Source organism: Symphalangus syndactylus, chromosome 13 (genome assembly GCF_028878055.3).
Source record: "Symphalangus syndactylus isolate Jambi chromosome 13, NHGRI_mSymSyn1-v2.1_pri, whole genome shotgun sequence".
Lineage (NCBI taxonomy): Eukaryota > Metazoa > Chordata > Mammalia > Primates > Hylobatidae > Symphalangus > Symphalangus syndactylus.
Genome location: NC_072435.2, coordinates 43,270,001 through 43,293,550, shown reverse-complemented (window position 1 = coordinate 43,293,550; position 23,550 = coordinate 43,270,001). Strand labels below are relative to the sequence as shown.

At 50.0% G+C, this 23,550-nt stretch overlaps 1 protein-coding gene across 1 annotated transcript in view; it reads right to left on the bottom strand.

Moving 5' to 3' along the window:
* Positions 1–23,550, bottom strand: part of MYO9B (myosin IXB) — a 135,537-nt gene that overhangs the window by 44,874 nt on the left and 67,113 nt on the right. The window contains exons 4-11 of the mRNA XM_055239265.2: positions 17,636–17,698; positions 16,310–16,409; positions 15,961–16,061; positions 13,033–13,162; positions 10,610–10,699; positions 7,628–7,744; positions 6,690–6,824; positions 1,384–1,505 (exon numbers count right to left, since the gene is read on the bottom strand). Coding sequence (XP_055095240.1) covers positions 1,384–1,505; positions 6,690–6,824; positions 7,628–7,744; positions 10,610–10,699; positions 13,033–13,162; positions 15,961–16,061; positions 16,310–16,409; positions 17,636–17,698 — 858 coding nt within the window. The remainder of the gene's footprint in view (positions 1–1,383; positions 1,506–6,689; positions 6,825–7,627; positions 7,745–10,609; positions 10,700–13,032; positions 13,163–15,960; positions 16,062–16,309; positions 16,410–17,635; positions 17,699–23,550) is intronic.

Genomic DNA, 23,550 nt, shown 5'->3' with positions numbered 1-23,550 from the left:
GGTTTTGCCATGTTGGCCAGGCTGGTTAAAATTTTTTTTGTAGAGATGGAATCTTTTTTTTTTTTTTTTTTTGAGACAGAGTCTTGGTCTGTCACCCAGGCTGGAGTGCAATGGCGTGATCTCCGCTCACTGCAACCTCCGCCTCCCAGGTTCAAGCGATTCTCCTGCTTCAGCCTCCCGAGTAGCTGGGATTACAGGCGCCTGCGATCATGCCTGGCTAATTTTTGTATTTTTAGTAGAGATGGGGTTTCACCATGTTGGCCAGGCTGGTCTCCAACTCCTGACCTCAGGTGATCCGCCTGCCTTGGCCTCCCAAAGTGCTGGGATTACAGGCGTGAGCCACTGTGCCTGGCCAAGATGGAATCTTTCTATGTTGCCCAGGCTGGTCTCGATCTCCTGGGCTCAAGAGCCCACCTGGCTTGTAGTGGTTCCTTAGGGGAGCCACAGGAAAGTAGTTTGGTATGTGTCACATGATTTCAGTGACTCCAACTGGGTGACCCAGAATGAGGTGCCTTATTGACTTCCCTGTCTGCCTTCACGGTGCCCTGTGGACTGCGGGGATGAGGGAGGAAGGCTCAGAAGTGAGACCAGAGCCCGGCAGCATCTGGGTCCCAATTCCACACACTGCACTGCCCTTTGCAACAACTCGCCAATCCTGTCTCTTGCTCCATTGCCCAGGCTGGAGTGTAGTGACATGATCACAGCTCCCTGCAGCCTCAACCTCCCAGGCTCAAGTGATCCTCCTGCCTCAGCCTCCTGAGTAACTGGGGCCACAGGTATGCCCCACCACGCCTGGCCCCCGTCTCTAATTTCTAGACATAGGCCCATAATCCTTTGCTGAAAACTCCTGGCGGATGTGCCTCAAGTGCACAAATTAATCACACGTGTTGATGTTTTCACAGTGAGGTGTTTGTGCATTTTACACACACGAGCTTGGGTTTTGTGGTCAAGTGAAATGAACAGACACAAGTTCTCAGGACAAGGTCTGGCGTGGTGGCACACGCCTGTAATCCCAGTACTCTTGGAGGCCGAGGCGGGAGGATCCCTTTAGCTCAGGAATTCGAGACTGGCCTGGACAACATGATGAAACCCTGTTGCTACAAAGAAATACAAAAATTAGGTGGGTGTGGTGGTGTGACCCTGTAGTCCCAGCTACTCCAGAGGCTCACGTCGGGGGATCACTTGAGCCCAGGAGGTCGAGGCTGCAGTGAGCTTTGATTGCACCACTACACTCCAGCCTGGGTGACAGAGTGAGACCCTGTCTCAAAAATAAAAAGGAGCTCTTGGGAAAGTCTGGATTTGGGGTAAGGCTCTGGGGGCTGCAGAACCTGACCCAGTGCCCATGTGTAGATGTGCTGGGACGGACGGGGTGTGGACACTCACTTGCTCTCCTCATCCAGCAGGTAGAAGAGGCCCGTGGGTTTCTTGCTGATGAGATGGATGCAGCCGACATTGTCTGTGTAGCCGATGTTGTGCCACGTGATCCCCTCGCCCTGATACTCCTCCTGCAGGGGTGGCATGGGGTCGGTAAGTTTCTTATCTCCCAGATATGTAATATCTACATAACATGTATTGCATACAGGTCGAGTATCCCTAATCCGAAAATCTGAAATGCTTCGAAATAGGAAACTTTTAAAACTGATGCGTGGCTTAAAATTAACTCTAATAGGGCTGGGCACAGTGGCTCACGCCTGTAATCCCAGCACTTTGGGAGGCCGAGGCAGGCGGATCACCTGAGGTCAGGAGTTTGAGACCAGCCTGACCAACACAGCAAAATCCCATCTCTACTAAAGGTACAAAATTAGCCAGGCGTGGTGGCACAAGCCTGTAATCTCAGCTACTTGGGAGGCTGAGGCAGGAGAATCGCTTGAACCCGGGAAGTGGAGGTTGCAGTGAGCCAAGATTGCACCATTGGTCCTACTCCAGCCCGGGCAACAAGAGCGAAACTCCATCTCAAAAAAAAAAAAAAAAAAAAAATAGCTCTAATAATACACTTAATTTAACACCATATATCCAAAATGTTAACATGTAACTGACATAAAAAGTAACTGAGAGGCCAAGGTGGGAGGACTGCTTGAGGCCAGGAGTTCAAGACCAGCCTGGACAACATAGCAAGATCCTGTCTGTGCAAAAAATAAAAAGTAAAAAATAAAAAAACTAGCCAGGTGTAGTGGCACGTACCAGTAGTCCTAGGTACTTGGGAGGCTGAGGCGGGAGGATGGCTTGAGCCCAGGCGTTTGAGACCAGCCTGGGCAATATAGCAAGACTCCATTTCAAAAAAAAAAAAATCCAAAACTTTTTTTTTTTTTTTTTTGAGACGGAGTCTCGCTCTGTCGCCCAGGCTGGGGTGCAGTGGAGCAATCTCGGCTCACTGTAAGCTCCGCCTCCCGGGTTCATGCCATTCTCCTGTCTCAGCCTCTCCGAGTGGCTGGGACTACAGACCACGCCCAGCTAATTTTTTGTATTTTTAGTAGAGACGGGGTTTCACCGTGGTCTCGATCTCCTGACCTCGTGATCCGCCTGCCTCGGCCTCCCAAAGTGCTGGGATTACAAGCGTGATCCCCCGTGCCCAGCCAATCCAAAACTTTTGGACTGCCAATGTTATGTGATGCTCAAAGACAATGCTCATTGAAGCATTTCAGATTTTGGATTTTCAGATTTGGGATGTTCAACCAGTAAGTATAATATAAATATTGAAAAATCTGAAAAAAATCCCAAACCAGAGACACTTCTGGTCCCAAGCAGTTTGGATAAGGGATCCCCATGCTGTAGGAACATATTTATGTATCAATAGGCATGTTTACATATAAATGTATCTGCATGTGGGTGTTCTTTGCAGCATTATTCACAATAGCAAAGAAATGGAAGTAACCTAAATGCCCACTAATGGATAAAGAAAATGTGGTGCATATACATCAAGGAATATTACCCCCCCATAAAAAAGGAATGAGGTCATGTCCTTTGCAGGAACATGGATGGAGCTGGAGGCCATTATCCCTAGCACACTAACGCAGGAACAGAAAACCAAATATTGCATGTTCTCATTTATAAGAGGGAGCCAAATGATGAGAACACATGGACACACAGAGGGGAACAACACACACTGGGGCCTATTGGAGGGTGGAGGGTGGAGGGTGGGAGGAGGGAGAGGATCAGGAAAAATAACTAATGGGTACTAGGTTTAATACCTGGGTGACGAAATAATCTGTACAACAAACCCTCATGACACAAGTTTACCTACGTAACAAACCTGCACATGTACCCCTGAACTTCAAAGTGAAAAAAAAATACATAAATATATCAATAACAAAATGCATATGAGTAAATCAATATGAATACATTAATAGTTATATAAACTTACTAGATAAATGAATGATTATAAACAGGAAACAAGAATGCACATTCTCATATACTGATCACAGCATGGCACTTTAAATATCACACTTAAGGGCTGGGCATGGTGGCTCATGCCTGTAATCCCAGCACTTTGAGAGGCTGAGGTGGGCAGATCACCTGAGGTCAGGAGTTCAAGACCAACCTGGCCAACATGGTGAAATGCTGTCTCTACTAAAAATACAAAAATTAGCCGGGCCTGGTGGTGCACACCTGTGATCCCAGCTACTGGGGAGGCTGGGGCAGGAGAATCGCTAGAACCTGGGAGGTGGAGGTTGCAGTGAACCGAGATTGCACCATTGCACTCCAGCCTGGGTGACAGGGCAAGACTCTGTCTCAAGAAAAAAAAAAACCACACTTAAAATCATCTAGAGGTTGGCAAACTTTCTCTGTAATGGGCCAGATAGCACCTTATGAACCAGATGATGTCTGTTGCAACTAACAGTCATGATGTGAAAACAGCCACAGACGATAATGTAAACCAATGGCTGTGTGCCAATAAAGCTTTATTTATAAAAACAATTTGTGGGACTGGATTTGACCCACAGGCTGTGGTTTGCTGGCACCTGCTCCAGAGCTATGTTGTCCAACAGGAATCTTCACATTTTCTTTTTTTCTTTTAAGAGACAGAGTCTCACACTGTTGCCTACATTGGAGTGCAGTGGTGCAATCAACGCTCACTGTAGCCTCAAACTCCTGGGTTCGAGTGATCCACCTGCCTCAACCTCCCCAGTAGCTAGGACTACAGGCATGTGCCACTATGCCTAGTTAATAAAAAAATTTTTTTTCGCAGAAATTCCGTCTCAAAATTTTTTTTATTTTATTTTTTTTAGGGATGGGGTCTTGCTCTGTTGCCCAGGATGGAGTACAGTGTTGTAATCATAGGTCGCTGCAGCCTTGAACTCCTGATCTAAAGCAATCCTCTTACCTTGGCTTCCCAAACCACTGGTATTGTTAGCATGAGCCACCATGCCCAGCCTCAAATTTTCTAATAATCACATGTAAAAAGTAAAAAAAAAATAGGTGAAATTAATTATTATTTTTTTGAGACAGGGTCTTGTCTGTCACCCAGGCTGGAGTACAGTGGCACAATTGTAGCTCATTGCAGCCTCGACCTCTTGGGCTTAAGTGATCCTCCCACCTCAGCCTCCTCAGTAGCTGGGACTACAGATATGTGCCTCTGTGTGGCTCAAAATTAACTTTAATAATACACTTAATTTAACGCTGTATATCTAAAATGTGATCATGTTAATGTGTAACTGACATAAAAAAATGACTGAGAGGCCAACGTGGGAGGATCACTTGAGGCCAGGAGTTCAGGACCAGCCTGGGCAACAGAGCAAGACCCTGTCTCTACAAAAAATAAAACCAAAAAACTAGCTGGGTGTGGTGGCGTGCAACTACAGTCTCAGCTACTCGGGGGGCTGTGGTGGTAGGATCGTCTAAACCTCAGCATTTGAGGCTGCAGTAAGCTACTGAGACAGTGTATGTTCTTTTTTCTCATGTGCTAAGTCTTCGCAATTTAGTGTGTATGTCGCACCCTTCCTGCACAACTTAATTCTGATCAGCTACACTCCCAATGCTTCACTGCCAAAAAGCTTAATAGGAAAATCAGCTGGATATTTACATAAGCCTGTCAGTTTCATTTTCCCATCAGAATCATCAATGTGAAGGAGAAGACATGAATAAGGATGGTTGACTATTTAGCTGCAAAAAGACACGTAAGGGCCAGGCGCAGTGGCTCACACCTGTAATCCCAGCACTTTGGGAGGCCAGCGTGGGCAGATTGCCTGAGATCAGGAGTTTGAGACCAGCCTGGCCAGCATGGTGAAACCCCATCTCTACTAAAAATACAAAAAATTAGCTGGGCGTGGTGGCATGCACCTGTAGTCCCAGCTACTCAGGAGGCTGAGGCAGGAGAATCGCTTGAACCAGGGAGGCAGAGGTTGCAGTGAGCCGAGATCGTGCCACTGCACTCCAGCCTGGGCAACAGAGCCAGACTCCATCTCAAAAAACAAAACAAACAAACAAACAAACAAAAGACATGTCAGATAGCTTATCAATGTCCTTGAGCTAAGCATATCCTTAAAAGGCAACCCTGTTTCTCTCCTAACAAAAAGATTTTCTGTTTGGACACAGAAGCCCCCAGATGAACATGGCTCAAAACATCCCTGACATTTGCCTCATCCTGGGCTGGGTGGGTTTTCTTAAATTTTCCTTTTGACTGAGAAAAATTCTGGGGCAAGTTCACCAATGATCTGGGCCTCTAGGGAGATTCCAGTTCTAGCTCATTCTATTTTCCCTTTGGGCTGGGTGTGCAACAACATGATATTTCCTTATAAAATGCTGCAGCTGTTATGGAAAACAGTATGGTGGTTCTTCAAAAAAGTTAAAAACAGAATTACCATATGATCCAGCAAGTCCACTTCTGGGTATATACCCGAAAGAATTGAAAGCAGCATCTTGAAGAGATATTTGCACACCCATGTTCAAAGAAGCATTATGCACAATAGCCAAAAGTTGGAAGCAACCCAAGTGTTTACTGAAGGATGGATGGATAAAGAAAATGTGGTACATCCAGAAAATGGAATATTACTCAGCCTTGAAAAGGAAGGAAATTCTGACACATGCTACCACGTGGATGGACAATGAGGACTTTATACTATGTGAAATAAGCCGGTCACAAAAAGACAAATAATGTCTAATTTCACTTATATGAAGCACTTGGTCAAAAATGATAGAGACAGAAAGTAGAATGGGCCAGGCATGGTGGCTCACACCTGTAATCCCAGCACTTTGGGAGACCGAGGTGGGCAGATTGCCTGAGCTCAGGAGGTCGAGACTACCCTGGGCAACATGGCAAAACCTTGTCTCTGCAAAAAATACAAAAATTAGCCAGGCATGGTAGTGTGCACCTGTGGTTCCAGCTACTCAGGAGGCCGAGGAAGGAGGATCACTTGAGCCTAAGAGTTTGAGGCTGCAGTAAGTTATGATTATACCACTCTAGCTGGGTGACAGAGCAAGACCCTGTCTCAAAAAAAAAAAAGTGGAATAGGGTGAGTTCAGGGCTTGCAGGAGGGGGAATGGGGAGTGAGTGTTTCATGGGGACAGAGTCTCAGTTTGGCAAAATGAAAGAGTTCTGGAGATGTATGGTGGTGGTGTTTGCATAACAATGTGAATATGTGAATGCACTTACCACTGCTGAACTGAATATTTACAAATGGTTAAGATGGTAAATTTCACGTGATGTCTGATTTACCAAGTTCAAAAAATTGACAAAAAAGCCCTTTCCGCACCTGCTCCAGCTTGAAGATGTGCTGGTTGAAGTAATACTGTAGCTGCTCATTGGCGTAGTTGATACAGAACTGCTCAAAGCTGTTCCTCTCAAAGTCTTCAAACCCGAAGATGTCCAGGACCCCGATGGACAGGCACTGGGAGAGACAGAGAAAATAGTTACTGCCCACAGGTGCCCCCCGAGGGAGCCGGCCTTCATGAGAGGGGATGGCTCTACAGGCTGTGACCTGTTAGGTCCCCAATCCCTGCTGCTCTGCAGAACACTTTGCTGTTACCAGCATGGAATCCATAATTTTTTTTTTTTTTGAGACGGAGTCTCGCTCTGTCGCCCAGGCTGGAGTGCAGTGGCACAGTCTCGGCTCACTGCAAGCTCCGCCTCCCGGGTTCACGCCATTCTCCTGCCTCAGCCTCTCCGAGTAGCTGAGACTACAGGTGCCCGCCACCACGCCCGGCTAATTTTTTTCTATTTTTAATAGAGACGGGGTTTCACCGTGGTCTCGATCTCCTGACCTCGTGATCCGTCCGCCTCGGCCTCCCACAGTGCTGGGATTACAAGCGTGGGCCACGGTGCATAATTTTTTTTTGAGACGGGGTCTTGCTCTGTTGCCCAGGTTGGAGTGCAGTAGCGCCACCACAGCTTACTGCAGCCTTGACCTCCTGGGCTCAAGCAATCCTTCTGCCTCAGCCTCCTGAGTAGCTGGGACCATAGGTACATGCCAGAATCTGTCATTTTTGGATAAGCGGCCCTATGTTTTCATTCTGCCCTAGGCCTGTTGAATTTTGTAGCCTGTCCTGTTTCCTGGGCCTGTCCTTGTGGGGGAACAGCCTCTTGACTGCAGATGCCTCGGCTCTGGATGTTCCAGGTCGCCCACCAAGGATGTTGGTAGTGAGGATGCGGCCTCCCCTGGCCTGGCTTGAGGAAGCAAATGGGGGCACTCACCGAGACTGCCTCTTCCACGTCCTTCTTGTTGAGGAGTGCGTGGTTGATCCGCAGCACAATCCAGTCGAACAGGGCGCTGTACAGAGACTTGGCCATGGAGTCGCGGGCAGTGATGGCCTGTGGACACAGAGGGGGTGACTCACCTCCGGCATGGCAGGCCCTGTGCTGGAGTCTTGCTCTGTCACCCAGGCTGGAGTGCAGTGGCATGATCTCGGCTCATTGCAACCTCCACCTCCTGGGTTCAAGAGATTCTCCTGTCTCAGCCTCCCAAGTAGCTGAGATTACAGGCAAGCGCCACTATACCTGGCTAATTTTTGTATTTTTACTAGAGATGGAGTTTCACCATGTTGGCCAGGCTGGTCTCAAACTCTGACCTCAGGTGATCTGCCTGCCTTGACCTCCCAAAGTCCTGGGATTACAGGCATAAGTCACCGTGCCTGGCCAAGATGGCCCTTTGTATTTTTTTTTTTTTTTTTGGACACAGGGTCTCACTCTGTTGTCCAGGCTGAAGTGCACTAGCACAATCTTGGCTCACTGCAAACTCCATTTCCTGGGCTCAAGCAATCTTCCTGCCTCAGCCTCCTGTGTAGCTGGAGCTACGGCGCACAACACCACACCCTGGTTAATTTTTAATATATATATGTTTTTGAGGTGGAGTTTTGTTCTATCGCCCAGGCTGAAGTACAGTGACACAGTCTTGGCTCACTGCAACCTCTCCCTCCTGGGTTCAAGCAATTCTCCAGCCTCAGCCTTCTGAGTAGCTGGGATTATAGGCACGCACCACCACGCCTGGCTAATTTTTGTATTTTTAATAGAAACGGGGTTTTGCCATGTTGGCCAGGCTGGTCTCGAACTCATGGCCTCAAGCGATCTGCCTGCTTTGGCCTCCCAAAGTGCTGGGATTACAGGTGTGAGCCACTGTGCCTGGCCTTTTTAATTTTATTGTGGAGACGGGGTCTCACTATGTTGCCAAGGCTGGACTCAAACTCCTGGGCTCAAGCAATCCTTCTGCCCTGGCCTCCCTAAGTGTTGGGATTACAGGCGTGAGCCACTGCAACCAGCCAAGGTGGTCTCTGTCAACACTCGACTCATCCAATACCCATCTTTCACCCTGTCCCGGAGGACCTGCCTGCACACTGAGGCGTTAATAGACCCAGCAGCCTCTGGAACGGCCACTGAGGCCTTTCCATACGCTCCTCAGAGCAACCAAAATTGCTGCTGAGTGAGGAACCTGGGCTCAGGGAGGGGGTGGGGCATGCAATTGTGGTAGAACCAGCAAGGAGGGTCTAACTAACTTCAGGCCCCTTGTTCTTCCGGGGGCACCATGTGGCTGTCACCGTGTGCATCAAAGCTCTTTTGTGGCCGGGCATGGTGGCTCACGCCTGTAATCCCAGTACTTTGGGAGCTGAGGCGGGTGGATCCCCCGTCTCTAATAAAAATGCAAAAGAAAAAAAAAATCTGGGCACAGTGGCACACGCCTGTAATCCCAGCATCTTGGGAGGCCAAGGCGGGTGGATCACCTGAGGTTAGGAGTTCAAGACCAGCCTGACCAACATGGTGAAACCGTGTCTCTACTAAAAATACAAAATTAGCCAGGCATGGTGGTGCGTGCCTGTAATCCCAGCTGCTCAAGAGGCTGAGGCAGGAGAATTGCTTGAACCTGGGAGGCGGAAGTTGCAGTGAGCCAAGATCGTGCCATTGCACTCCAGCCTGGGCAACAGGAGCGAAACTCTGTCTCAAAAATAAAAATAAATAAATAAATAAATAAATAAAAATGCAAAAAAATTAGCCAGGCCTAGTGGCATACACCTGTAATCCCAGCTACTCAGGAGGCTGAGGCATGAGAATCACTTGAACCCAGGAGGTGGAGGTTGCAGTGAGCTGAGATTGTGCCACTGCACTCCAGCCTGCGCAAGAGTGAGACGCTATCTCAAAGAAAACGAAAAAAAAAAAAAAGCTCTTAAGGTCTAATCTATATAGAATAAATTGGCTTTTTTCCCCACATATTCAGGTCTCAGCTCTGACAGATGTATTCAGCTGCAGACAAGATCTAGAATGTGTCCCCCTCGTTTTGCATTTCTTGGGTGTCAAGGAAATGGAGTCACACAGAATGCAGCCCCTGTCTGGTGCCTTTGGCTCTGCATGGAGCCTCTGGGGACACCAGTGCTGCTTGGGTCTTGGGTGATGTACAGCAACTTCCTGGCAACATCACATGGTGCCCTGGACCCATGTGGGCTCAGAATGTCCCCGGTGCCTGTTTGAAATGCCACAACAGCTTCCCATTGGGTGAGGGGCTAAAAATCTCCACTGTGACTAGGTACTTTCCTATTGTTAAACAAGCTGCAAGTGATCCTGCTCTTGAGATGTAAAAATGCAAGAGAAATACAGCACAGAGAAAACATCCAGGCTGGGGCAAAGACCAGAGGGAGGCACCTTATCAAGGTTTAGAGTCACAGGCTTGAGACTCACAGGCTGGGAGTTACATAAGGGTAGTCAGTGTCATGTTCCAGAGTCTAGGGATGGGCAAATTTTTTTCTGGAAGGGACGAGGGAGTCATTATTTTTGGCTTTGGGGCCTGATGTTTTCTGTTGCAACTGCTCTACTTAGCTGCTATGGCCCCAAAGCAGTCTTAAGTGGTATGTAAATGAATGGGTATGGCCATGTGCCAATAAAACTTTATTAGCAAAACCACGTGGAGGGCTGGATCTGGCCAACCATTGCTAGTGAGAACCAGCATGCACACGGAGCATCTAGAAACACAGAGATGAATGCATGTGGCTCAAGTTCTGGCCTGAGGGCCATGGTTTGCCTCCCGGGCTGGCTTGTGCCACACCTGAGCTTGCATGACAATCAGAGGCATTGCCTAGGTTCCATTTTAGCATTCAGGGACAGGAACAGCCCACCCATGCCAGCTCTTTCCAAAGACCATTCCCACTTGGTTTTTGGGGTCTGGCACCCTGTGAGTGCTTGGGCAGTGCTCACCTCGCTGAGGCTGTAGGGAAGGATAAGCTTGTCGTTGACGGTCACCGTTTTTCTTTTGGTCAGAACCTCCACCAAGATTTCTCGCTTCACCTGTTTGGAAGTCAAGGAGAGGGAGAAGGAAGAGGGAGATGGAGGGGCTTATCAGGCATCTCCTGGTATCACTGAGGCAACACCCGGAGCCTGAGGCAGCTGGGAGACGGACCCCCAGCAGCCAGGCCTAGAAGTGGGCCCTGAAGCCCGCCCACCCACCCGTGGTGTGCTGGTTTTTTGTTTTTTTTGTTTTTTTTTTTGAGACAGAGTCTCACTCTATTGCCCAGGCTAGAGTGCAGTGATGCAATCCTGGCTCACTGCAACCTCTGCCTCCTGGGTTGAAGCAATTCTCCTGCCTCAGCCTCCCCAGTAACTGGGATTACAGGCACCCGCCACCACACCCAGCTAATTTTTGTATTTTTAGTAGAGATGGGGTTTCTCCACGTTGGCCAGGCTGGTCTCAAACTCCTGACCTTGGGTGATCCACCTGCCTGGGCCTCCCAAAGTGCTGGAATTACAGGGGTGAGCCGCTGCACCTGGCCTGCGATGTGCTGTTTTACACTTGGCAGGTTTCAGAATTCCCACATAGCACAGGCTTGCCGGATGCTCATGCTCCGTGGCCCGGGTATGTGCACGTATAGGCCTTATGTGAGTGTGAGCCGCGGGTCCAGGTGGCCGCCTTGCCTATTGGAACTGGTGGTTCCCATCCATTGCACAGGGCCTGGGCTTAGACCTTACCCAGACAGCCGACACACTCATCCCTCCCCCGACTGCCAAGCTCCCTTTCAGAGCTGGTGGTCTCTGCCCACCAGCAGCAAGAGTGGGGAATAAGTGGCGACTTTCTCTTTTTTTTAGATGGAGGCTTGCTCTGTTGCTCAGGCTGGAGTGCAGTGGTGCAATCTTGGCTCACTGCAACCTCTGCTTCCTGGGTTCAAGCGATTCTCCTGTCTCAGCCTCCCGAATAGCTGGGACTACAGGTGCACGCCACCACGCTCAGTTAATTTTTGTATTTTTAGTAGGGATGGGGTTTCTCCATATTGGTCAGGCTTTGGGGCCTGATGTTCTCAAACTGGTCTTGAACTCCTGACCTCAGATGATCCACCTGCCTCAGCCTCCCAAAGTGCTGGGATTGCAGGCATGAGCCACTGTGCCCGGCCGGCAGGGGCTTTCTCTAAATATCCCAGCAGATGCTCACATATTCCCAAGAACTCAACAGAAGCTGGGGCTCCTGTACCAATAATGGAACGCAAAGCATAAATGGATTAAAAAACAAAAGACTGGGGTAGGGCTCCTCGGCCTCACTGCCATTTGTACTTGGGGTTGGATAATTCTCTGCCATGGGGGGCTGTCCTGTGCGCTGCGGGGTGTTGGGCAGCATCCATGGCCTCTACCTAGCAGATGCCAGGAGCAACCCAGAGTATGGCAACCAGAAAGTTCTCCAGACTTGCCCAGTGTGTCCTGGGGGCAGAATTGCCCCTGGCTGAGGACCGGTGGAGGAGGAGGGGATGGCAGGTCCTATGAGAAAATAACTCCATCAAACTAGAATTTTTTGTTTTTTAAGAGACAGGGCCTTACTCTGTCACTCACCCAGGCTGGAGTACAGTGGCATGATCACAGCTCACTGCGGCAATGAACTCCTAGGCTCAAGCAATCTTCCTGCCTTGGCCCCCTGGGTAGCTGGGATTACAGGAGCACACCACCAATACCTGGCTAATTTTTGTATTTTTTGTAGAGATTGACAGATGCTATGCTGTCCAGGCTAGTCTGGAACTCCTGGCCTCAAGTGATCCTCCTGCCTCAGTCTCCCGAGTAGCTGAGATTACAGGTATGAGCCACCGCACCCAGCTCCAACTTGTTTTTTGTTTTTTTTTGAGACAGAGTCTCGCTCTGTCACCCAGACTGGAGTGCAGTGGTGCAATCTTGGCTCACTGCAGCCTCTGCCTCCCAGGTTCAAGTGATTCTCATGCCTCTGCCTCCCGAGTTGCTTGGACTATAGGCATGTACCACCACACCTGGCTAATTTCTTTTTGTATTTTTAGTAGAGATGAGGTTTTGCCATGTTAGCCAATCTGATCTCGAACTCCTGACCTCAGGTGATCCGCCCACCTCGGCCTCCCAAAGTGCTGGGATTACAGGTGTGAGCCACCGCACCTGGCCCCCGAGCTGTAGTTTTAAAGAGGCTTTCACTTGAGGGTGGGAGGAGGAGGTGCCCCTGTCCACAGAGCTCATCAGAAATGAGGAAGGAACACTGTAGAGATGATAGCGGAAGACGTGAGGTCCTGGTTGATGAAACCTCAGATGACGTAGGAAGTTCTGGGTATGGTCCCTCGTACTGAGAGATAGCCAGCGGCCCTGAGCCAGGCCTGAGGAGGGACAGAGGTGGCAATCAGTACCTTCAGAAGCTGCGACAGGGTGTCCAGCACCTCGGGTGGCCCGACCTCCAACCCTTCCTCTCGGCCTGTAGCTCTCTTCTTGTAAGTGACGTTGCCTAGGTACAGGATGGCTGAGAGGACGGCAAAAATCCTGGGAAAGAAAAGGCACTCACATTTGGGCAGTTTCTACGTTCCTAAGACAGCAGATACTTCCCAGGGAACTGGGCTGAATCCATAAAACCAGCAAATTCTGGTCGGAACGCATGAAATTTGAAAAATGTCTAAGGCCTCTGTTGAGGACTGCCTCTGTGGAATGTGACTTTGCAGACAGTTATCTTTTTCCTGAGATTCGATCTGGCTCTGTCGCCTAGGTTGGAGTGCAGTGACACAATCATAGCTCACTGTAACCTCCAACTCCTGGGCTCAAGTGATTCTACCGCCTCAGCCTCCTGAGTAGCTGGTACTACAGGCCACCACATTTGGCTAATTTAAAAACATATTTTTGGCCGGGTGCGGCGGCTCACGCCTGTAATCCCAGCACTTTGGGAGGCCGAGGCGGGTGGATCACGAGGTCAGAAGATCGAGACCATCCTGGCTAACACGGTGAAACCCCGTCTCTACTAAAAATACAAAAAATTAGCCGGACGAGGTGGTGGGTGCCTGTAGTCCCAGCTACTTGGGAGGCTGAGGCAAGTGAATGGCGTGAACCCCAGGAGGCGGGGCCTGCAGTGAGCCGAGATCGCGCCACTGCACTCCAGCCTGGGTGACAGCAAGACTCCGTCTCAAAAAAATAAAAAAAAAATAAAAAAAATAAAAACATTTTTAAAGGGATGGGGTCTTGCTATGTTGCCCAGGTTGGTCTCAAACTCCTGGCCTCAAGTGATCCTCCTGTCTTGGCCTCCTGAATAGCTGGGATTATTGGCATGAGCCACCACATGTTTTTTTGGAAACAGGGTCTCACTCTGTTGCCCAGGCTGGAGTGCAGTGGCGTGATCACGGCTCACTGCAGCCTCAACTTCCCCGGGCTCAGGTGAGCCTCTTACCTCAGCCTCTCAGGTAGCTGGGACTACAGGTTTGTACCACCATGCCTGGCTAGTGAAACTATCTCACAAAAGAAGAAAAAAGTGTATGGATCCCTCTAGCCCCCAGACCAAGAAATAGAACATTCCAAGTCCTGGATCCTGGAGCCCCCCAACACCAGAGGAACCACTGTCCTGATGTCTAATGCTGTCTGTGAACTTGATGGGATGGTACTTGTGTCTGGCCAGTCACTGGCTATGTTGTCCAGGATGGAGTCCACTGGCTATTCAGAGGTGCCATTTTTTTTTTTTTTTTTTTTTGAGACAGAGTCTTGCTCTGTTGCCCAGGCTGGAGTGCAGAGGCACAAGCTCGGCTCACGGCAGCCTCTGCCTTCTGTGTTTAAGTGATTCTCATGCCTCAGCCTCCTGAGTAGCTGGGATTACAGGCGTGCACCATCATGCATGGCTAACTTTTCATATTTTTAGTAGAGACAGGGTTTCGCCATGTTGCCCAGGCTGGCCTTGAACTCCTGAGCTCAGGCAATCCACCTGCCTTGGCCTCCCAAAGTGCTGGGATTACAGGCGTGAGCCACTGCACCCAGGCCAGAGGTGCCATCTTAGCTCATTGTAGCTGTGAACTCCTGGGCTCAAGTGATCCTCCCACCTCAGCCTCTCAAGTAGCTGGGACTACAGGTGTGTGCCACCATGCCTGGATAATTTAAAAAAAATTGATGGGGTTTTGCTATGTTACCCAGGTTGGTCCTGAACTCCTGGTCTCAAGCGATCTTCCTGCCTTGGCCTCCCAAGTAGCTGGGATAACAGGCATGAGCCACCATGCCTGGTTTAAAAAAATTTAAATTGCTGGGCGCAGTGGCTTGTGCTTGTAATTCCAGCATGCTGGGAGGCTTACGCAGGTGGATGGCTTGAGCCCAGGAATTCAAAATTAGCCTGGGCAACATGAGGAAACCCCATCTTTACAAAAAATTGTCCAGGTGTGGTGGCATGCACCTGTAGTCCCAGCTACTTGGGAGGCTGAGGTGGGAGGATCACCTGAACCTGGGGAGGTCGAGGCTGCAGTGAGCCATGATCTCACCACTTCACTCTAGCTTAGGTGAAAGAGCGAGACCCCATCTAAAAAAAAAAAAAAAATTAAATTGTAGTAACATAAGCATAATATAAAATTCACTACCTTAACTTCTTTGATTTTTAGAGACAGGGTCTTACTCTGTTGCCCGGGCTGAAATGAAGTGGTACAATCCTAGCTCACTTACAGCCTTGAACTCCTGGCTTTAAGTGATCCTGCTGCCTTGGCCTTCCAAAGCACTGTGATTACATGTGTGAACAACCGCACCCAGCATACCCAGCATTCTTTTTTTTTGAGACTGGGTCACGCTTTGTCACCCAGAGTGGTGTGATTAGTTCAGTGGCGTGATCATGGCTCACTGCAGCCTCGTCCTCCCGGGCCCAAGTGATCCTCCCACCTCAGCCCCACAAGTAGCTGGGACCACAGGTGTGTACTACCATGCCTGGCTAATTTTATTTATTTTTTGTAGAGATGAGGTCTCACTATGCTGCCCAGGCTGGTCTTGAACTCCTGGGCCCATGCAATCCTCCACCTTGGCCTCCCAAAGTGCTGGGATTATAGGCGTGAGTGAGCCACGTGGAGCCTGGCCAAACCATTTTTAAGGGTACAGTTCAGCAGTGTTAAGTATGTTCACGTTACCTTTAATTGGCATCGCCTAATGACCAACGGCTTGAGCCCCTTCTCATGTGCTCGCTGCTATTGGGCCACACTCCCTATGGTGGCTTTGTTCAGGACACTGCCTGCCTGTTTTCACTGGGTTGCAGGTTAGACCTCGGAGTGACTGGTAAGGGCCATGCATGCCCCCTGTAGGCTCTGGGGGACAGGCCCTGGGGCCCGCACACTTACTGCTTCTTGGTGGCGGGGAGGAAGCCCACCATCTCCATGGCCTGCTTGAGCCTCTCAAAGTCATGCTTCAGGTCCTCCCCATCTTCAATCTTCAAGTTATGCTGGAAAACAAACGCGTGGGTACTCTGGGTGTTCCTGGGCCGGCGAGGGTGGCGTGCCAGAGTGATTTTGGCTGCAGCTGGGGGGGCAGGGCCCCAGGACCAGGGGAATGAATGAGTTCTTTTAATGCTGCCTTCTGGGAGCGGGTTTGGGGGCCAGGGCAGGCTGCCTCTGACTTCCCGGCTGTACATAAACAGCTTGAGGCCGGGAACAGAGGTGGCGTTTGTGGCTCAGGCTTGAGGCTGTTTACCTGGTTGAGGTAGAAATAATCTTCAGGCTGCTTGAGCTGAAATTCTTGGCGCTCTTCCTCGCTGACCCCGAGTAACAAATAATAAAACACATGGTAGTTCCTACAGGTCAAAATTGGGAGGAAAACAGTTGTTTCCGGAGGCCAAGCAATAGCTACTCTGCAAACCACTACTAACATGGCGTTGGAGAGCACACCTCAAATATGTACAAATTTAAAACAGTAAGTCAGTTCTTACGTCTTAAAAAAACAAAACAAATGAGCGTCTTGAGCGAGTAGATTTCCGGAGGATTGGAGGTAGGTGGGTGTACATCTCACTTATTTGTCAATCAGAAATGTTTCTTTTTTTTTTTTTTTTTTGAGATAGGGTCTTGCTCTGTTGCTCAGGCTGGAGTGCAGTGGTGCAATCACAGCTCACTGCAGCCTCGACCTCCTGGGTTCAGGTGATCCTCCCAGCTCAGCCTCCTGAGTAGCAGGGACTACAGGTCTGTGTCACCATGCCCAGCTAATTTTTTTTTGATCTTTTTTGTAGAGATGGGATTTCGCCATGCTGCCCAGGCTGGTCTCAAACTCCTGGGTTCATGTGATCCTGCCGCTTAGGCCTCCCAAAGTGCTGGGATTACAGGCGTGAGCCGCTGCTCCAGGCCTTTTTTTTTTTTTCTTAAAGAGACAAGGACTCTAGCCGGGCGTGGTGGTGCATGCCTGTAATCCCAGCTACTTGGGAGGCTGAGGCATGAGAGTCGCCTCAGGCATGAGAATCGCTTGAATACTGGAGGCGGAGGTTGCAGTGAGCCGGGATCACACCACTGCACTCTAGCCTGGGTGACAGCAAGATTCTGACTCAAACAAACCAACCAACCAAAAAAAAAAAAAAAAACCCAACCAATCAAACAAAAACAAAGAGACAAGGACTTGCTCTATTGCCCAGGCCGAAGTGTGGTGTCTAGCTCACTGCAGCCTCAACCTCCTGGGCTCAGGCAATCCTCCCACCTAGGCCTCCTGAATAGTTGGGACTACAGGCACATGCCACCATGCCTGAGAAATGTTTCCAATCTAAGTATATTTTGCGCAGACATCTGAGCACGTACTGGGGATAAAACCTCCAGGGAGGCACACAAAGGTGTCTTGGGAGGTATGAGGACAAAGTATGAGGCCACAGGAGCAGGTCTGGGGAGAAGATGGATGGGCAGGCCCTGCTCCTGTGAGAGCCTCTATGGCCTCCCCCAGAGTTCTTCCGACCTCAGGACATTTGCTTTGCTTCTCTCCTCTGTAGGAGGAAACGCAGACATGGCATGGCATTCAGAGATTCCCGGGAAAACGTTCTCCTACCTCTCATCCTTCTCCTGAGACACTAGGCGAGACTTTTCAAGCAGATATTTCTCGACGACAGCTCTGTCATTAAGAGAAAAAGAGAAAGAATAAAACATTGCATTTTAGTATTGTGTTAATATTGAGGTTTTTTTTTTTTTTTTTTTTTTTTTTTTTGAGATGGAGTCTTGCTCTGTCGTTCAGGCTGGAGTGCAACGGCACAATCTTGGCTCACTGCAACCTCTGCCTCCCAGGTTCAAGCAATTCTCTTGCCTTGGCCCCCAGAGTGGTTGGAACTACAGGCGTGTGCCACCACGCCTGGCTAATTTTTGTATTTTTAGTAGAGGCGGGGTTTTGCCATGTTGGCCAGGCTGATCTCGAACTCTTGACTTATGTCAAGTTATCTGCATGCCTTGGCCTCCCAAAGTGCGGGATTACAGGCACGAGCCACCGTGCCTGACCAATATTTGTTATTCACTGTCTTTTTTATTCTAGCCACCCTAGTGGGTGAGCAGTGGTATGTCCTTGTGGGCTTTTTTTTTTTTTTTTTGAGATAGAGTCTCACTCTGTTGCCTAGGCTGGAGTGCAATGACGCGATTTCTACTCACTGCAACCTCCACCTCCTGAGTTTAAGCGATTCTCCTGCCTCAGCCTCCCGAGTAGCTGGGATTACAGGCATGTGCCACCATGCCTGGCTAATTTTGTATTTTTAGTAGAGATGGGGTTTCTCCATTTCAGGCTGGTCTCGAACTCCTGACCTCAGGTGATCCACCTGCCTCAGCCTCCCAATGTGCTGGAATTACAGGCATGAGCCACTGCACCCAGCATTCGTTTTGAGGCAGGATCTTGCTCTGTTGTGCAGGCTGGAGTGCAGTAGCACGATAATGGTTCAATGCAGCCTTGTCCTCCTGGACTCAAATGATCTTCCCACCTCAACCTCCCGAGTAGCTGGGACTACAGGCTAGTTTTTGTAGTTTTTGTAGAGATGGGGTTTCGTCATGTTGTCCAGGCTGGTCGGTAACTCCTGGCCTCAAGTGATCTACGTGTCTCAGCCTCCTGAAGTGTTGGGATTACAGGCGTGAGCCATACATCTAGCCTGTCACTGTGGTTTGGATTTGCATTTCCCTGATGACCAATGATGCTGAACATCTTCTCATGTGCTTCCTGGCCATTCATAGCTCTTCTCTGACGAAGTATCCATTGACGTCTTTTGTGGTTTTCTTATTGGGATGTTGGTCCTATTATTGAGCTGTATATGTTCTTTCTATATTCTAGATGCAAGTCCTTTGCTGGTTCTGATTTGCAGGTACCTTCTCTGGGTCTGGGGATTCCTTTCCAATTTTGTCACAGTGTCCTTGGAAGCACAGGGGTCTGTGATACCCATCAATACTTGGTTGTATCCATATGGTCTGGTGTTCTGCCGTTTACTGATCATTTTCTTTCTTTCTTTTTTTTTGAGATGGAGTTTTGCTCTCGTTGCCGAGGCTGGAGTGCAATGGCGTGATCTCGGCTCACTGCAACCTCCGCCTCCTGGGTTCAAGCAATTCTCCTGCCTCAGCCTTCCAGTAGCTGGAATTATAGGTGCCCACAACCACGCCCAGTTAATTTTTGTATTTTTAGTAGAGACAGGTTTTACCATGTTGGCAAGGCTGGTCTCGAACTCCTGACCTCAGGTGATCTACCCGCCTCAGCCTCCCAAAGTGCTGGGATTAGAGGCGTGAGCCACTGCGCCCGGCCTTACCAATCATTTTCTCTGTGCCAAGCAGTTAAAGTGTTTCCTCCCAATTAAGTTCTCAGAGGTCCCTCAGGAGGCATCTTGCATCATGTAGGACCTTGAGTCTGAGGGTGCCAGCACAGGGACTGGGGTGTCTCTGCAGCCCCAAATATCTCTCAATGCTAAAAGTAGTGGCAGTGAATGTTTTTTTGAGGACAATTATGTTCTAGGCGTCATTTGATGTATTTCTCAGGGACTCCTCTTCCATGCTGGGGCAGGCACGGTGGCTCCAGAGGAGTGGACAAGGAGCCGAGGCTTGGTGAGACTACGTGCTGCCCAAGGCCCTGTGGGAAGAGGGTGGCCTGGTGGGATCCTTTCGCACCAGCTGGGGCTGGCTGAGTCTGGTGGGGCTGGTCTATCACGGGGTCCGCCATCACCAGATGTGTGAGCTCACTGGGGCTTCCAGTTCACCCTCATCTGAGCCCATCCTGTTATGCAGGAGACACAGCTGGTGCCCAAGGAGTGGCAGGGCCAGGGGACAGCACAAGGTTCCCAATTCAGGGTCTGCTGAACGCCACCTGCCTGTGTCTCCAGGACAGCAGTCTTTTTCTTTTTTTTTTTTGAGACGGAGTCTCACTCTGCCGCCCAGGCTGGAGTGCAGTGGCATGATCTCGGCTCACTGCAACCTCTGCCTCCCATGTTCAAGTGATTCTCCTGCCTCAGCTTCCCGAGTAGCTGGGATTATAGGCATGAGCCACCACACCTGGCTAATTTTGTATTTTTAGTAGAGACGGGGTTTCACCATGTTGGCCAGGCTGGTCTTGAACTCCTGGCCTCAGGTGATCCACTGCATCAGTCCCCCAAAGTGCTGGGATTACAGGTGTGAGCCACCGCGCCCAGCCCAAGACAGCAGTCTTTTGTCTGCAGGCTCACATAGGGACACACATGATGCACAGGTGGCTTTTGATGGCCCAGCCTGGGTCCTCTCTTCTTTCAAATAGGAGAAAAAAAAGTTTCCTTCTATTCCTTTGCCAGGCTAGTAACCAGTTTCAGCACCTTCCTGCATTCCTGGGGCGGGAGGCTGTGTCCGTTTCTAGAAGGAAACTCATGTTTCAATCTCAGCCTGTGGCCGATTCCCTGTGCTGCATCTGCAGGTCTGGCAGAGGACGTGGCCCCATGGTGGCAGGATGGCAGGGCCAGCACACTGGGTGTCTGGCATCAAAATGTCGCTTGAGCGATGATGGCCCCTTCCCTTCCCCAATCATTTTCAAGGCCTGGGCCTAATAAAGGGGTCTTATAGGGACCCAGGGCTCCTCCGGCACTGAGTCCTTGAACACACAGGAAGCTGCAGCCTCATAAATTGGGGAACTGGGCGGGGAGGTTTGGACTGTGCCTGACCCTTGGTCTTGGTGGGAATCGCATGGAGAAGTGTCACCTGCCTGAAAGTGGGCAAAAGCAGAACCGGTCCGAGTTGGCTCCTTGTGTGATTGCTGCGGCTATTCTTGGGATAGGAAGTGCGCCTCCCTCCCTGGGGCGAGGATGGCCACAGTCCTGAGGTTGTGGGTGGAGGCAGGATTCCCTTTCCTGAATTCAAGGCCACAGATACGACTTTCCAAAGCTAGTCTGGGAGACCTGGCCACGGAGGGCCACTGGTCCTGAATATGACGGGAGCCTGGGGAAGGTTGGGGAGGCTGAACTACTTCGCTATGGGCTGGGCCAGGCCAGCCCTTCTGGTGTCTGGTCCAATGGTGGGCCCTGGAAGTTATGTCTCCTGGAACCTGGGGATGTGACTTTATCTGGAAAAAGGGAGCTGGGCATAGTGGCTCATGCCTGTAATCCCCAGAGCTTTGGGGGGCCAAGGTGGAAGGATTGCTTGAGGCCAGGAGTTCAAGACCAGCCTGGACAACATAGTGGGACCCCCTCTCTACAGAATAAAAATAAAAAATTATCCAGGTGTGGTGCTGTGCACCTGTAGTCCCAGCTACTCAGGAGGCTGAGGCAGGAGGATCGCTTGACTCCAGGAGTTCAAGGCTGCAGTGAGCCATAATCATGCCATTGTACTCCAGCCTGGGCAACAAGGTAAGAACCTGTCTCAAAACATAAAAAAGGGTCTTTGGAGAGGTCATTAAAGACCTCAAGATCATCCTCAATAATCCAGGAGGGCCCTAAATCCGATGACAAACAAATGTCCTTGTAAGAGAAGAGGGGGTCGGGTGTGGTGGCTCATGCCTGTAATCCCAGCACTTTGGGAGGCCGAGGCAGGTGGATCACTTGAGGCCAGTTTGAGAACAACCTGGCCAACACAGTGAGGCCCTGTCTTTACTAAAAATACAAAAATTAGCTGGGTCTGGTGGGGCCTATAATATGCCTATTATAGGAATAGGCATATTCCTATAATCCCAGCTACTTGGGAGACTGAGGCACAAGAATTGCTTGAGCCTGGGAGGCGGAGGTTGCAGTGAGCAGAGATAGCACCACTGTACTCCAGCCTGGGCGACAGGGTGAGATTCCGTCTCCAAAAAATAAAAATAAAAAAATAAAAAGAGGAGAGACACAGGCCACCTGAAGACAGAGGCAGAGATGGGAGTAATGTGGCCATAAGCCAAGAGAGCCACCAGAAGCTGGAGGAGGTAGCCAGGATCTTCCCCTAGAGCCTCCAGAAGGAACCAGCCCTGTGGACACCTTGATATCCGACTTCTGGCCTCTGGGATGATAAGAGAATAAATCCTGTTGTTTCAGCCATACGGTTTGTCGTACACTGTTATGGCAGTCCCTCCTAGGAAATGCATACAGAGATAATGTCGGAAAGAGGGCGGTGCCTATGCGGAGGTCAAGCCTGCAGTGTCTGTCCAGAGCCAGCTGGACACCCAGACAAGACGAGGAGGCAGCTTAGCTTCTCCCCAAGGGAGGCCTGGAACTGTAGCAACAGTATCTGTGTCATCTTCCCAACAAGGTACCCTGAATGCTTCCTGTGGGTCAACATCTCTGCAACGTGGCAGATAGGATCGTGCAAAAGACGGACCCACGGGAAGAAAAATAAAACCAAAGATAAGAGGTGGGGACCTTTGTGCACTGCTGTTGGGAAGGTAAAATGGTGTGGCTTCCGTGGGAAACAGTATGGTGGCTTCTTAAAAAATTAAACGGCCAGGCGCAGTGGCTCACGCCTGTAATCCTAACACTTTGGGAGGCCAAGGCGGGCAGATCACCTGAGGTCGGGAGTTCGAGACCAGCCTGACCAACATTGAGAAACCCTATCTCTACTAAAAATACAAAATTAGCAGGGTGTGGTGGCACATGCCTGTAATCCCAGCTACTCGAGAAGCTGAGGCAGGAGAATCGCTTGAACCCAGGAGGCAGAGGTTGCGGTGAGCCGAGATCGCGCCATTGCACTCCAGCCTGGGCAATAAGAGCGAAATTCCATCTCAAAAAAAAAAAAAAAAAATTAAACATAGTGTGGGCGCAGTGGCTCACACTTGTAATTTCTGGATCACAGGCATGCACCACCACGCCCAGCTAATTTTTTGTTTGTTTGGTTGGTTGTTGAGTTTGTTTTTTTTTTTTTTGAGATGGACTTTCGCTTGTCACCCAGGCTGGAGTGCAGTGGCCTGATCTTGGCTCACTGCAACCTCCGCCTCCTGGGTTCAAGCGATTCTCCCACTTCAGCCTCCCGAGTAGCTGGGATTACAGGCACCTGCCATCATGCCCGGCTAATTTTTGTATTTTTAGTAGAGACGGGGGTTTCACCACGTTGGACAGGCTGGTCTTGAACTCCTGACTTCAGGTGATCCACCCGCCTTGGCCTCCCAAAGTGCTGGGATTACAGGTGTGAGCCACCACGCCTGGCCTTATGTTGTGTATTTTAACCCCCAAAATATGAAGTGAAAAAGGTGGGGTCTTCATGGAGAGGTCAGGGCCTGGAAGACAGGTGGGACAAGTGGCTGTTCCAGGTGTCTCTGATGAACTGGGTACACCCATGTGGGCAGGTGGTAGGAGTTGGGGGGCCACTGACTGCCTTGTGGGGGCTGAGGCCGAGGGGCCAGAGCAGCCCCTGACATTTGTCAAGGGCCACTAACCCACACCACTGCCTACTGGAGCCTGGACAGTGGGAAAAAGGAATGAAGCTAGAGGCGGAAAGTTCAGGAGAATAATATGCCTGTTTGTATCTTGAATATGAACCATCAGTTGAAATGATCATCAGTCAGGTTCAGACAGACAAAATCCT